We start from the raw sequence: 15,243 nt of genomic DNA on the forward strand, positions 1-15,243 counted from the left end.
TTTTCGAAATATAATATAAGATTAAACAAAAAAGAAAATCTCACATTTTGATGTATCTATTTACGCTGCGATATTTTTATTTGCAAAGAAATATTATTGGTTGATAATTTTTTAGCAAAAAATGAATATTTACCTATTCACAACTGTGTATAACATTTACAATTTCAAAGGGATATTCTCAACGTAATTATTTTTTGCAAGGATTAATTATTATTTCCTCCTCCAATACTTTTTCTAATTTTACCATCACTATAAATTGTATATAATTAACTATAACAGAAAAGTAGCGCCATTTCTTAAAAATAAAATTATCAATAGATAAAAATTAATTAATAGAAAAATGGGATTATTATATCTTCCTGAATAATCGAATAAAGAGCGTCTTCCAAACATCCATTGTGGCTTTCGATGACTTTTCAGGCCAAATAGAAAATTTGTATGCAGAAAATCTCGAACGAAACGAATCGTATTTCGATCATATTTCGACCCTCCTTTAACAGGAAGAGAGGGGGAGGAATCATCGCAACTCGTATTTGCCATCGATGGAACTCGTATTAAACATATTAAACAGGCAAAATAAATATCAGTTCGATCGATCGTTAGAGGGTTTTCAATTCGTTACTTTTTCCATTGAAAAGTCATTGATGATATACGAACGTTGACTCGATTATTCGCGTTCTCCTTCGTTAAGGGGTTGGTAAACCTCGATCGTTATCGAGATTCGAAGAAAAATTCTTGAGATCGATTTCCAGTTAAGAGTTTTACGTGTGTTTTGATAAATGATTTTTTTTTTTTTTTTTATCTCATTTTATACCTGCTTCTAAATGATATTCCTCGAAATCGAAATTATCGAGATAAAATTTTGATTCGATACGACGAGTCGTAAATTCGTTCTTAATTTGTGATTCCTCTTTTGCCTCTTTCGATCGAGAATTTATATATCCCTTCTTTATTCACAACGAGTATCCAACCATCCGAAACAGAAGCTAACGATTAACCCTTGTTTCCACTATATATTCCCATTAACCACCCCCAGAAACTCAATTCGCTCGCCTAGAAATTCCATTATTAACCTTGACCACATCACCTATCCATTCAACCCCCATTTATCCCTTCTCTGTTTACGTAAACAGTCATAAACTAACTTTCAAATCACGTCATTTTGAGGAGAAACAAGTGGAAACCTCGATAATTTTTGTCTTTCTTCTAAGGAAAATTTGAAAATATCTCTTTAAATGAAATAGATTAAACAACATAATGTAATAAGGAGTATATAAATAGTGGTAGAAAAATTCTAATTCTAATCCCTCTCTTTTTTCTCCTTATCCCCAATATCGACAAATCAAACAAACAATCAAAAAGAAACGAACATTAGAAATAAATAAATAAAAGAACAAATTTTTGTTTCGCTTCATTCAGAAATTCCTTTATTTTTTTTCTTCCAATCCAACACATGTAAAAGAAAAAAAAAAAGAAAAAAAAAGCAGAATACAAAAATAAAAGAGAACGAAAGAGTTGAAGGTAATTGTAATAGTAGAGTGGAGCAAGCAAATTTCTGTTTCATCCCTTAGGAATAACGCCCCTCCACCCCTTCGTTTTCCTCCGTTTTCCGGACGGTTGTCGTTCGTAGGAGATAACAGAGGGCACGATTAATCATGTCATGAGGGGAGGAAGGGGGGGAGGGATGCACCGTGTCTAAACGCGTTATGAACGCAACGTACGCCATTGTATCGTGGTGTGCAGACGCGACTGGGGGAGGGGGGGGGAGGGTTGGCACGGTTCATCAATAACCGGTATTTCCAAGCCGACTGTCCATCCTACGGTTCTACACCCTTTCCATAAAACTGGCAAGACCCCTCTATCTATGGGCCGTCGGCCAATTTATTAACCCCTCGCCCCTATCAACTTCGCCTATTGGCACCTTTTCGTCGCCGTCGCAGGAATTCGTCGGAGGCGCATACGTGCTGGCGATCACGCAACTTCTGACAGTTCTTGACAATAGTATTTCTGTAATGAATAATTGAAGATATTCGGGAGATATAATTGAGAATATTTCTCTAATTGTAAGGTAAATGTATTTTTTTTTTAAATTAAATTATTAAAATTGTTAATAAACTTTCTTTTTTTTTTTTTCTTTTTCATGGTTTTATTTCGTTTTGTGTAAAATAGTAGATTTTGCGATGAGGTGATATATAATAGATCTTTGTGCATTCATGAGAGGGGAAAAATCAACTAAATAAAATAGAAATTTTGAATTTCTTCTTTACTTCCAAAAACTAACATATTTATATCTATTAATGCCTTAAGTCAAGGAAATTGGTGACAAATGTAAATTTGAAAAATTCACCAGAAATTGAATTGCTTGTCCAACTCTCCAAAGATTATCAATTTAATATATATATATATATATATTTAAATTATTGTATATTCTTTTCACTTCCAAAAACTAACATATTTATACTTGTATCTTATTATTATCTTATATCTAATGCCTTAAGTGGAATTTGGTGGCAAATTTGAAAAATTCACCAGAAATTGAATTACTCATAATGCCTTAAATCAAGGAAATTGGTGACAAATGTAAATTTGAAAAATTCACCAGAAATTGAATTGCTCGTCCAACTCTCCAAAGATTATCAATTTAATATATATATATATATATATATAAATTATTGTATATTCTTTTCACTTCCAAAAACTAACATATTTATACTTGTATCTTATTAATATCTTATATCTAATGCCTTAAGTGGAATTTGGTGGCAAATTTGAAAAATTCACCAGAAATTGAATTACTCATAATGCCTTAAATCAAGAAAATTGGTAACAAATGTAAATTTGAAAAATTCATCAGAAATTGAATTGCTCGTCCAACTCTCCAAAGATTATCAATTTAATGCAAAAAGATCAATTAATATATATATATATATTTTTAACATTAAATTATTGTATATTCTTTTCACTTCCAAAAATTATATTTATCTTATATCTTATTATTTTTATTATTAATTTATACTTATATCTATCAATGCTTTAAATGAAAATTGGTGGCAAGTGTAAATTTGAAAAATTCACCAGAAATTGAATTAAATTATTGTATAGATAACTTCTGGTAAGAATCGAAATCTTTGATCTTTTACTTTCTTTTTAAAATCGTTACAAGTGGATCTACCACTCCTTTACTCCTCTTCAATTTAGCGATTATCCTTCGATACGGTTTTACGATTACGGTCCTCGCTCTTTGACGTAGGGGACAAAGCCTCGTAAACAAGAGCGCGCGATTCCTCGTCGAGGATGACGATAGAGATGACGATAGAGAGTAAAACACGGTTGTATCGCAATTCTCCCGTGTGCCTTTCGTCGTTCAATTACTGCTTATTGGGCTCGCGTGACAACGCATTTTCCGAGGAAAAATAGTTGACAGAGGAAGCGCATTAGTGACGATTATATCCTCCTCCTTCTCTCCCCCCTCTGTCGCTACTTTCAACCAATGAGAAATGATTCAACTTGGATCCACGTTGGATTTATCGGATCGGAGTCTGTGTTGAAAGCCTCGCGTTAAACGCGAAGGAAATACATTTTTTCCCCCTATCAACGTAATTATTCCTTCCTAGAAAGGATCAATCAATTTCATTCCTTCGTGATTTCTCGTCGATCGAGAAATAATCGAGCCTTTTTCGAATTTTTCGCCAGGAAAATTTGCTCGTCTTCTGCGAGGGATATCGTCGTTCTTCCTTTCCTTTCTAAATTTCCTGAAATTTTGCATTTTTACTTTTCCCATCCTCCTCTCTCCAAAATGGACATTGTGAAGCATTCCCCATTTCGCTTCTTCTTTCTTTCTTTCTTCTTCTTTTTTTTTTTTTTTTTTTATTTTTTCCTTTTTATCCGCCAGCTCGCCGTGTGTAAATAAAGTTTAACGACGCCTGCATTGTTCCAATTGTTCCTATTAGCGGGCGAATTGTTTTCACATTTGACGTTTGCCCTCTGTTTTGCGAAAACAATGGGGCGAGAACGAAAAACGGGAGAGAGATATGTATATATATATATATATATATATATATAGGAGAGTAGAGGCAACACGGTTCGAACGGAACCGTGCGTTTCGTGTATCCGTTTATTGTTATTATTCGCCGGAAATTTATCGAATATATGTGCAGAAAGAACCGATGGAACCGGGGCGAACACTCTGCCTCCCCTCATTCTGTCTGTCTCTCTCTCTCTCTCTCGTTCCTCTGTGTTCTCTGGAAAAAGGATAATACCTGTTACCTCGGATGGAGTTACAAAGAGAAATTTAGAATCAAGTTTTTCGAGCTTTGATATGTTTTTGCGCATCAATGGACGGTTTATTTGTTAAGGAAGAGGAAGTGCACGATCCCTGAACTCCGCCGATTTGTTTTGCATTTAATTTTTTTTTATTTCTATTTTTTTTTTTTTTCTTTTTTTTTTGTCGGACGGTTTTCGCGTAGCTTTTTTCGTCACGAATCGTGTTTTTTCGAGTCGACGCGAATGATCGAAACGAACGCGTAGATTTTTACAAAAATTTTTATCCGCATGACCAAAGAAATGGGAAAAGCTTGCTTTATTTTTTTCAAATATCACAAAACAATATTATGCCCTCGATGCTTTTATGCACGTGATTCAATAAGCTTATTGTACGTACGTACGTAGAGTTTCGTATTTTAAATTTTTGCTCGAACGCACGAATTATCCAGATTGGAAAGATCTGATTATACGATATTAATAATAATAATAAAAAATTTTTACGATAATAATAATAATAATAAAAAAAAAAAAAAAGAAAAGCAAATTGATATATCATTCGGAGAGAATAAATCAGAATTTCCCTCTATGATAATTCTTCCCCGACATTTTGCTCCGCTCTTTCCGCCTGGAATTTATACATTTCGATCGTTCCTTAAGCGGGTTTCCAAAGCGTCGCTTTGGAATTTTTCAAGTGGGCCCCCTCAAATGTCCGGAAAATGCCGGGTTGCGTTCGTCGAATCGACGAGCACGGATCCGTCTGAACGTTTGACGCGAAAATCCACGACTGATAAGCACACGTCAAAAGATCTGACAGTGACGGAACTTGCCCTCGCCGACAGAATTTCATGATTCGTTCTCCAGCTTGAATCCTCCCGCCAATCGCAACGTTGCCTGTCGTCCTTTATCTGCACACCGGAACCCACGCGCGCTTTTTCCTTCAATTCGTTGAACCCGTTCGATTATTATCCTGATTAAAATTATTACATCAATGGAATCGATGGAAATTAAATTTATTTTTATATATTAATTTTCTTTTTTGACATTTTATTCGTATTCGTGACGTAAATTCTTAGAGCAATAATGTTTAAAGAAACGAAATAAAATCGAATCGAAGAAATTTGAGTAAACTTTGAGTTTACTCAATTTGAATCTTTTGTTGAATTTTGAAAACTAATTCTACATATTCTCACGCTATGATGCATTAAAGATGCAAATTTTGATTCCTCGTGAAAAGGGATAAAATAAAATTCTAAGGAAGAGATTTTATGGTTTGGTAAATTTTATGTTTTTATTTCATTTTAATTATCATTTTTTTTTTTTTTTTGTAAATGTAAATTATAAAGGATGAAAAATGTTAGAGATGTTCTATATAAAATAGTTCACTAATTTTACGTTTTGTTCTATTCTAACCATTTTTTGTGAATGTAAATTATAAGGGATGAAAACTAGAGATAAAATGTTTCAAGGGAGAGAGAGGTTTGTATAAAATTATCCCCTAAATTTTATATTTTTTTGCCAGCGTAGAACACTTTGTAATTAAAAAGTTCTAAAAATTGTTGCATAAATTAATTTTTACGATATCACGTAACAATTATAATCAGATTCATATATCGAAATGGGGAAAGAATTGTACAATTGCTTAACCAGAACAAAATTCAGATAATGAGATCTCCAAAAGAACAGAAGGGTGCTTGTAGCTGAAAAATTGAAGTTAAAAATTCAATGAGACAATTGCCTTTTGCTGTTACTTAGCAACTTGTAAAACAATTGAAAATCCGGCTCACCTACAGGAAACCAAAAAGAAAAAAAAAAAAAGAAAAAATAAAATAAAATAAAATAAAATAAAATAAAACAAAAGCCCGGTATGGCAGAGGAACCTAGGACAAACGACAGTAAGTTTGGCTGCATTCAACGAAACAAAGGCGGTAATAACTCTCTATCGCGCAAAAGACCGAATAGACTACCCTCTGTCTCGATCTATCGATATTGCGGGGGGAAATAAAAAATAATAAATTGAAAAAAAGTATTCCTCTCACAAAAGGGGATTAATTGTGATTGTAATAACAGTGTAATTCCGTCCGTTCGAAAGGAAAAAAAGGTACCTAACAATTTTTATCGGATTAATCCTTTATCTTATATCATCGAATATATCATATACTCCATGATACTCCATGATACTACATGATATATATTGTGATAAAACGTATCAAAAACAAGAATTACGTATAAAATAAAATTTTGAAATTTTATAAATTCTTTTTCATTATTTATAAACTTTGAAAAATATGGAATAATTTAAATAGTTGTTTTCGTTAAATGTTTGTTCATTTAATCTTTTGGATTCTAGAAATATAAAATTATGAATATATGTTTTAAGATGAAATAATTTAGAATTTCCAATTTCTATGCAATTACGAAATATTATTTATTTTAACTAAATATTCAATATTACATTGCATATAAAATTCTCTTTAAAAAAAAATCACTTATTATTCCCGAGAGAAAGGAACTCGATTCTTCTCAGCCTCTAAATTATCCTTTCACGCATAGCCCTGTAGCGCAATCCATTCAAATAAAGTGTTGCGCTTCTTCCTGTCTTTTTTCTTCTCTCTCTCTCCCTTCTTCCTGTCTTTCATCCCTTCCTCCAATCGCACCACGGTTGATCGTGTAAACCAGTCGGCCGAACGAGGAATCGTGGATTGGCTCTGCTACGAATCGCGAGGGTGGTATTGAAAATGTAGCAACCGAGTGCAGCGAGATCGTGGAAGGGTACGAGATATATACGTGTATAAAAAGGTCGAATGAACTATCGAAATCGATACACAGGATGTGTGTGTGTGTGTGTGTGTGTGTTCATCGAGAGATCGAAACGCGAGTCTAAAGGGGACGTGTCGGAGGGATGAAAAATGGTAGCGACTGGCATTTACACGAGCGCATACGGGCACGAGTACGGAAGGGAAGGCTGGCTATTTTATTAGGGGAAATCGAGATAAAAGTAAAATATCGTGTAGTTTAATGCGTCGCTTTGTAATAATACCGGCACGATGCGAATCTTTCCTGGGCAGTGGTTCTCGATCTGTGAATCCTTATCGCGAGTCAAAGGGATATATAGTTGGAAATTTTGTGAATAGAATTATTTATATATTTATGATGGAATTTTTTTTTTTTCTGTATTTTTGATTGATGCGATTGTCAATACGATGAGATTCAATCTGTGAGAAAGAGAGGGGATGGCTATTATTATTTTTTTAATTTTTGACAATTTTTGTGGGATTTTTGTCGAAGTAATTTTCATGGTTAAGTTAATTCGAAGACAATGCTACTAATCCGTGGTATTTTAATTTGAAAAGCTTTTTTTTTGTCTTATATGGAAAAATTGCAAGGATAAGATTTGAATAATGAGGAATCGGAAAAGAATATTCGGAAGCATTGTTTCAAGGGATGGAAGAAGCGAAGATCGAGTAGATCTGTATTTTTATTTTTTACGACGTAATTGGATATACAGTTATTATATTGGAAGATATTAAATGCTTTATGCTGAAAGGTTTTATATTGAATTTTGTTTTAATATTATACAATCGATTGGTTAAGCTTATATTGAAAGAAAAAAGTTGAATCTTTTCCTTTTCTCTTCATTTTTGAATCCTAGCAGATTTAAATTAGCCTATTATTATGTACAATTTTCTATTGTAATTGTTTCCTAAAAATATTTCTCCGTTCGATGTGTAAAATTATATTTTTTTAAATAATTGAATCGCATTTTCCAAACGGAATATAAAATTAAGGGATGAGATCACATTCCATCCCCAATATTCGCATAAAAAATTGCTCCTAATGGAAAGTTCATAATTGAACATAAAAAAAGCTCCTCTCCAAAAATCCCCATTCGAATTCTATTCAAATCGAATAAAATTTAACAAGCTAATCAATTTTTCCCATTATCAAATACTTCTAATTAAAACTTCCCAAGTTCTCCTCGATCGAATAATTTTTTATGGTTAAAAGCAACCTGTAAAAAAAAAAAAAGAATTTAAAATTTTTTTCACTGCTACCACCAATTTAATTTTCCATTTTTCATTTTCATAAAATTTTTTTGCGCGCAGAACAACGACGAACATACACACCTTTTCCATTTTTCGATATCCTTTTTTCCCCTTTCCTGCACCCTTTTCCCTCCCGTCGGTTCGATCCACCTTTTTCACCCCATTTCTCATTCGTCTTGGGGCGATTCCTTCGGCAAAAGGGTGGCGACCAATTAAACGAACAGCAGCCTCCTTTGCTTTTTTCGTCCGCCGTTACGTCCATCAGTCTTCGCCGTGATCGGTGTTCATTTATAGAATCGTCGATATCCTTTACCGCGGATAATTGAAAAACGAAAGACGAGCCACGCTCGATTTTTCTTCGAATCTCTCATTCCCGTATAACGTGGCTTTTCCTCGTCACGGATCGTTGCATCTGTGTTCCATCCACCCTCCTCGTGGGTCGCAATTAATTCGATTGGACGAGAGATCAACCACGATAGCTGAACACTTTTGCATTCGTTGCTTCGCGTATTGTTCCTTTTTCTTTTTTCTTTTTTTCGTATTCCTTTTTTTTTTTTTTTTTTTGTTTCTTTCCTCTTTTGTTTGACGCTTTGTCCATGATGTTTCTGATTTGTCTGGATAATTGATAGACGTCGATTCTTTCTTTTTCTCTCTCTCTCTTTCTTCCGTGGAAAAGGGTTGATTTATCGTGTACTTTTAAAATGGCGATGACGTTGGATTCTATTGGAAATTGGAAATATATATATTTTATTGGAGGATTAATTATGTTATAAATTTGTCGAGATTGGTTGTCGTAATAAGTTAATGTTTTTTGCATAGGTGTTTTATATAAGTAATTTTCAAGATAATAATCGTTTTTAAGACAGGATAATTTTCATAGTGTAATATTTTTGAAATTAAAAGCATAATATTATTAATGATATAATATTTAATGATACAGTAAGCAAAAAGATCTTGAAAATTCTATAAATTTTTTAAATTATTAATAAATTCAAGTAAAATAATAATAATTCTTTCAAAATTTCAATAAACTTTCAAAAAACTTAGTAAAGGGATATTTGAATAAATATCTAATATCTCTTTAAAAAGTGTTATCACAATGTACTCGCCTTTATGCACTCTACAAATTCACTCGAGTGCATTTATCGCGAGAAAAGCGACCCAAACCTGGTTTCGACTTGCACTCTGGTTCGTCTTCAAAGAAAAGAATCTGGGTTCCCTGTTTGCGATCGAGGGTGGAAACATGCCCGAAGGGCGGAAGTTACGCCAACGAAAGGAAAGAGAAAAAGAGGAGGGAACCTACTTGGAATTCTAATGGGGATGCGAGTATAGTGTCGCCTGTTGCATCCTGGCACGTGCGCCCTGTTTTCAAATATTTTCTTCTCATATATTTTCATTGTAATATCGCGTGCAAAATAATGCGAAAATAATTCTTATTTCTTTAATTTAGAAAATATTATAGATGATAATCCACATGAATAAACTAAAATAGAAAAAATCTTATTTATTTTAATCTTATTTATTTACATTATTATATAAAATTAAATAAATATTTGCCTTGTTAATTTAAAAACAAAAAAATATTTTATCTCCACGCAAATACGAAAATATAATTTACGATAAATTTCTAAACATATATAATTATTATCCTAAAATGAAAATAAAATATTTAAAAGAAAAATATAAATACATTTCTGTTCCTAATATGAATTATAAAAATATAAGAATAATACGTATTTACACCAATTCATTTTTTGCGCGAAATTATATCTAAAGAGCGATACCAGATCCCCCACTACTAAATACCAAGCGCGTCTTACCCGAGAAAGGTCGAGCAACGACGGAGACGCCCGAACGTCAACGTGACATCGACCGGCACGTCGCGTCATTGTTACTTTCTTCGCGCGTTCAGTTTTGCTTATCATCGTATTTCGAATGTGTCGCAATGGAGAAACCGCGTCGTGGTTTAACGTGATCGTGGAGAATAACGATTTCACGTATTCTTTCACTTGACACGTGTTCTCGCGTTATTTCTATCTTGTGTCAGTGCTTCTATCGTCTGTCAATGTTTAAACGATCCATGGGCATGCGCAACAATCTGCAAAGTAAAACGTTTGACAAAAAACGACTTAGATTCTTATTGGATGTCCTGTCTGTAAATGTAAGTGTTTATTTTCTTCTTAATTAATCGCGTCTCATTTAATTTTAAAATGTTATAACTGGATATATGGAAGTCGAAATTTCGTATCGATTGTTTCGATATATGGATCGATATTTCAATATGGCAGTATTGTTGCATTTATACAATGTATCATAACGTAACGATTATAGGATATTGCTTGTTTTTATAACATATATCATTGTTTATAACATTTTTGATCATTAATATATATTTCTATGATTATTCATTCACATGGTACATGATTGCATTTTGTATATTGCACGTTAATTTGATCTTCGAATGTTACGCTGTTAGGTTAGATTATATTTTTAATATTTATCGGTGAGTTTTATTGTAATTGAAAACCTATTATAATAATTTTCATTTTGCTTTAATAACGAATTAATATAAGATGTAGTTGAAATTAAAAATTTTAGTATATAGTTTTAGTTTATGATTCGAGTATATTTACTCAATATTTTCTTTCATTTATTTTTATGGAAGTAATCGGCATATTTTGAATATTAGTTCATGGCCATTCCATACAAGAAATAAAAAAAACTAAATATGTAAACACAATGTAACCAGAAAGTTCTTGCGTGACTACGATACATTTCCAAGAATTTCATTTCATTGTAATATTTACGTATATTTATATTCTTGGAATATATCGCCTTAAAATAGATTACGTAATTTTTAGACGTAAAATATATATATGTATATAAAATAATTATCATATTGAAAAGAAATTTATAATTTTAGGCAATATAAAATTTCTTATTACATTTCTTATATATTAATTTTGAAATACGGAATGAATAATAAAATAGTTAATTATTAATATCGCAATATTAATATTATTCGTATTTTGTGTTATTATTATTAATATTTATATATTTAAAATTAAATAATTATTTAAAATTTTATATAAATTTCTATTGTTTTCATTAAAATACGTAAATAATCATTTTTCGTGTAATTATTAAATATTTTATATAAAATATAATACGAATAATATAGAGAAAGGAACGAATGCTTTTTACACTTTTTAAATTGTTTTTTATAATTCACTAAAATTCGAAAAAAATATATCCAAATAAATTATTTCTTTTTATTTCATTATTTTATCGCATAAATGTTTATAAAATTCTATCAGAAATTCTTTTTCCAAGAAAAATCCTACTTTTGCATTTATGAAATGAGATTAAACATTAAAGATTCAAATACGTAATATTACAGAGATAGAATTTTAAGTTAGTACGCCACAAACTTGAGGCCGTAAAAGATTAAATTTTAAAGTCTGGTTATCGCTCATAACTACTCAAAACATTCTTACTGCATCCTTAAAACATATATATAATATTTATAAAATTCGATTTGAAAGAAGCTTCAATACTTCTTATAGAAATAACACACGTAAAAATAAAAACTTCTCATAAAAACTGTACTTTAGAAAAACAAGAATTTTGAATGAAATAAAAAGAGAATAAACATTGAACTGTTTAAAATAAATGGCATAATTACAAATTTGTGTATGAAGCATTACATCAAGGTAAAATTTAATTTATTTGAAATTTTATACTTATTAGGACAATTATTTCTTTTTATTCATCCATCATCATTTTACGATACAATTAAAATAGTACGTAAAATCGTAGAATTACAAAAAAAAAAAAAAAAAAATCACGATTTCTCACACGTGGCATATACTATACGTCGGAATTCAGGGCAGATTTTCAATCGCGTTAGCGAAAACCCTATTGAGCGCAGAGACGACAAAGCAGGATAGACTCGTCGTAGCTGGATGGAACAGGATAAACAGGACGATATCGATGGGAATCTCTCCTTGGACCGAGTCTCCTCTCCACGAATAATGCGACAGCTGATTTTTATTATTGGGGCAGGATCGGTTACCCCTCTCGCGTGTTTGAACGGTGCATCGCGTCAGAACTTGTTTGCCACTGCATATTGCGGTGCATCTCTTGCAGAGATATTTCTGCAAGATCTTCGCGGCATTTGACCTGTGTGTTCCAACCACGTTATAGTTGTGCTTCCACGATTTTCAACAGATATGGTAATTGAAAATTTCATCTCTTTCATTTCTTTTTTTTTTTCTTCATTTCATCTTTACGTTTTATTTATTTATTTATTTATTTGAATTCGTGGCTTTTTTAGACGATATTTTTTAAAACGATGTGATTTGATTTTTGATAAATTATTGAATTTTCTATTTTTTTTTTTCTTTTACAAATTATAAGAAATTTGGTATTTGAATAATATATTTAATTTCCTTTTTTATCTTTGTTAAGTTACTTTTAAGGAAATTTTGTTCATTTTTGTTATTTGTAAAATAATATTAAATTGATAAATTTGTGTACTTTAGCTCTTTCTTAAAAATATTTGCGATTATTTACGAAATTTAAACGAAAAAATATTAAAGGTTGTAAAATACGATGAAAAGGGGAAGAGGGGAGGGGGAAGAAAATGGCACCGCTTGTTTCCTCCGGGTAGAAAACCAGGGTCCTCCGTGGCGGGGCATTTTCTAACGGAATTGGAATGTTGACTTCCGGTTGGCGGAGCGCATCCTCCCTCGTTATCAGCCGATGGGAGGAGGTCACGGTACCCATTTCCTACAAGCGATTTTCCGCGAATTGCCTCTATTATGTCCAATTATCGGCTCGGATGAAGGAAGACGTATTCTCGACGAGACGAGCCTGCCTAGAAACTGAAGGGAGAGTGAAAGTAATAGTATTTTTATCAACTCTTCCAGTTAACCCTTTATAAAAAAGATCACGAGTAAATAAATTTTCCAAATATTATTATTATATCATTATTAATAATTAACTCCATTGCGTTAAACGAAATCGAAAAATTATGTAATCGATTCCTTCCTTCGTGCAACATCATAAAAAATGAAAATTTCCTTAAAAATTAATACAAAGAGAAATTAATAATTTTGGAATATTTAAAAACTCGACAAAAAATTTTTTTCTCCTTTTCGAAAGTGATAATATTATCAAACTCTGTAGAAATAGAGAAACGATTTTACTCAATGATAATAAATATTTCGTGATTTCGCACAAGTTTCGTAAGTCTAGATAAAAAGAAAGGCAAGTAAGAGGGAGGGGAGAGGAGGATGAAAGAAATTATCGGTCGAGTTTGGTACAGATAAGTGGAAAGAAACGAAGACACTGGAGGCAGCACGTTGTCCAGGCGCACGAACCGTTCTGGTCCTCGAGGTCGTCGTGGAGAACGGTTGAACGATCCTCGAAGCAAACCTTGTTTGCAGCATTTCTCGTTGCCTAAGCTACCTTTGCCAGAGCGAGGGAAACGCCGGCCAATTAAGCCTCTTCTTCCCTGCGATCGACAGCCACTCGCGTGACGCGTCGTTTCGCCCTCGACATCTCGAGTGTCTCATTTGATAGCCTCTTCTTCGGAATTGCTCGCGCTCGACTTTTGTCCCGGGATATTTTTTCCCAACTTTCTTTCTCTTTGCTGCACTCCACCATCCCCATGATTTTATTAAATTTCCTTTTTTTTACTCGATCTAGAATTCTCTAGAAAGAGTCAGGACCGGGGATTAGGCTAACAGGTGGGTAAAAATCACTTGGATAAGTTGCTCGGATAATTTATTATTCAAAGCATCGAGTAAGGATCGTAATTAACTCGAACCAGGAGTAAATATAATTTTCACTCGAGCAGTTTTATTCAAGATATTTTGAAACTGATTAATTTTTACGTTAAATGCTTAATTAATGGTGTTAAATTCATTTGGATCGGATAAACGATGTAACGGTTTAAATAAAAAGGAAGTAAAAATCGAAGATTTTCTGCATCGTTTAAAGATTAAAGATCGTTTTAAGAAGATGAAATTTGTTAAAAATGTGTGACATTGTTTATTTAGAATATACTGTATTGAAAAATATTTGTGTTATTAGTGCAATCTCTTTCTTAATCCGTATCATTTTCGTACGATATAATTTACTCTCGTTTATTGTCCGTTCGAAAGTTCGAAGCACGTAAAAGTATCCACTCGACGAGTTTTCCACCGTTTCTTTCCGAAGAGATTCGAGTCTCTTCGAGTGGCTCCTGGCGGATTCGGCTAGCCTTTGAAATTAAACCCTCGATTTCTTTTGATCCCGCCCCAATTCTTCCGCCCCTCAAGTCTCGAAGAGTATTCGATAGTTGTTACATGCTCGACTCGAAACTGATCTTTCTTTCTTCCTTTTCTCTTCTCGCTTGTTTCGATTTGTGTGTTGTATTAACGTTTAACGTTCTCGACAGTTTTGGAGTCGATCGAATTTAGGAATGGAATAGAGGGTTGAGAAAGATTCTTTTAGAATCTTGAATATTCCGTACAATTTGAATTATTAGCTACGATTCGTTCGTAAAAAAAAAAAAAAAAAAAGGAAGGAATTAACGATAAAAATATTTAATAGTGGGGAGTAATGTTCAGATAAGAGATAAGTGAAATTATTATTGGCAAATTTTTTTTTTTTACAAAATCGTCAATTTATCCGGAGAAGATAAATGATAGGAAAACGATATTCAATCTGCCAGGTGCATTTTTCCATGTGGCACGTGGATGACAGGCAAATCGACGTCTACAATACTGGGACACCTACAAATTTTGATCATGTATCCCTCACAAATATGTATTCCTCGTGATTTATTAACTGTCACTCGGAGAAGATCAATTTTTAAATAAATATCTCGATATGCAATTTCTCTAAGCTTTCCTGATTTCTAAAAAAAAAAAAAAAAAAAAAAAAAAAA

The 15,243-nt window shown here is 32.5% G+C and overlaps 1 protein-coding gene across 6 annotated transcripts in view; it reads left to right on the forward strand.

The window, feature by feature from the left end:
• Positions 1–15,243, forward strand: part of LOC122717197 (polypyrimidine tract-binding protein 2) — a 503,296-nt gene that overhangs the window by 370,607 nt on the left and 117,446 nt on the right. The window contains exon 1 of one of the 6 annotated variants that reach the window (XM_043941034.1): positions 10,343–10,467. The exons of the other annotated variants lie outside the window; for them this stretch is intronic. Within the exon in view, the coding sequence (XP_043796969.1) occupies positions 10,372–10,467 (96 nt within the window). The 5' untranslated portion in view covers positions 10,343–10,371. Of the gene's footprint in view, positions 1–10,342; positions 10,468–15,243 lie in introns of those variants that run through there. 6 annotated transcript variants of the gene reach the window in all.

The sequence above is a fragment of the Apis laboriosa genome, unplaced genomic scaffold (genome assembly GCF_014066325.1).
Source record: "Apis laboriosa isolate Shangri-la unplaced genomic scaffold, ASM1406632v1 scaffold4_cov146, whole genome shotgun sequence".
Classification (NCBI taxonomy): Eukaryota; Metazoa; Arthropoda; class Insecta; order Hymenoptera; family Apidae; genus Apis; species Apis laboriosa.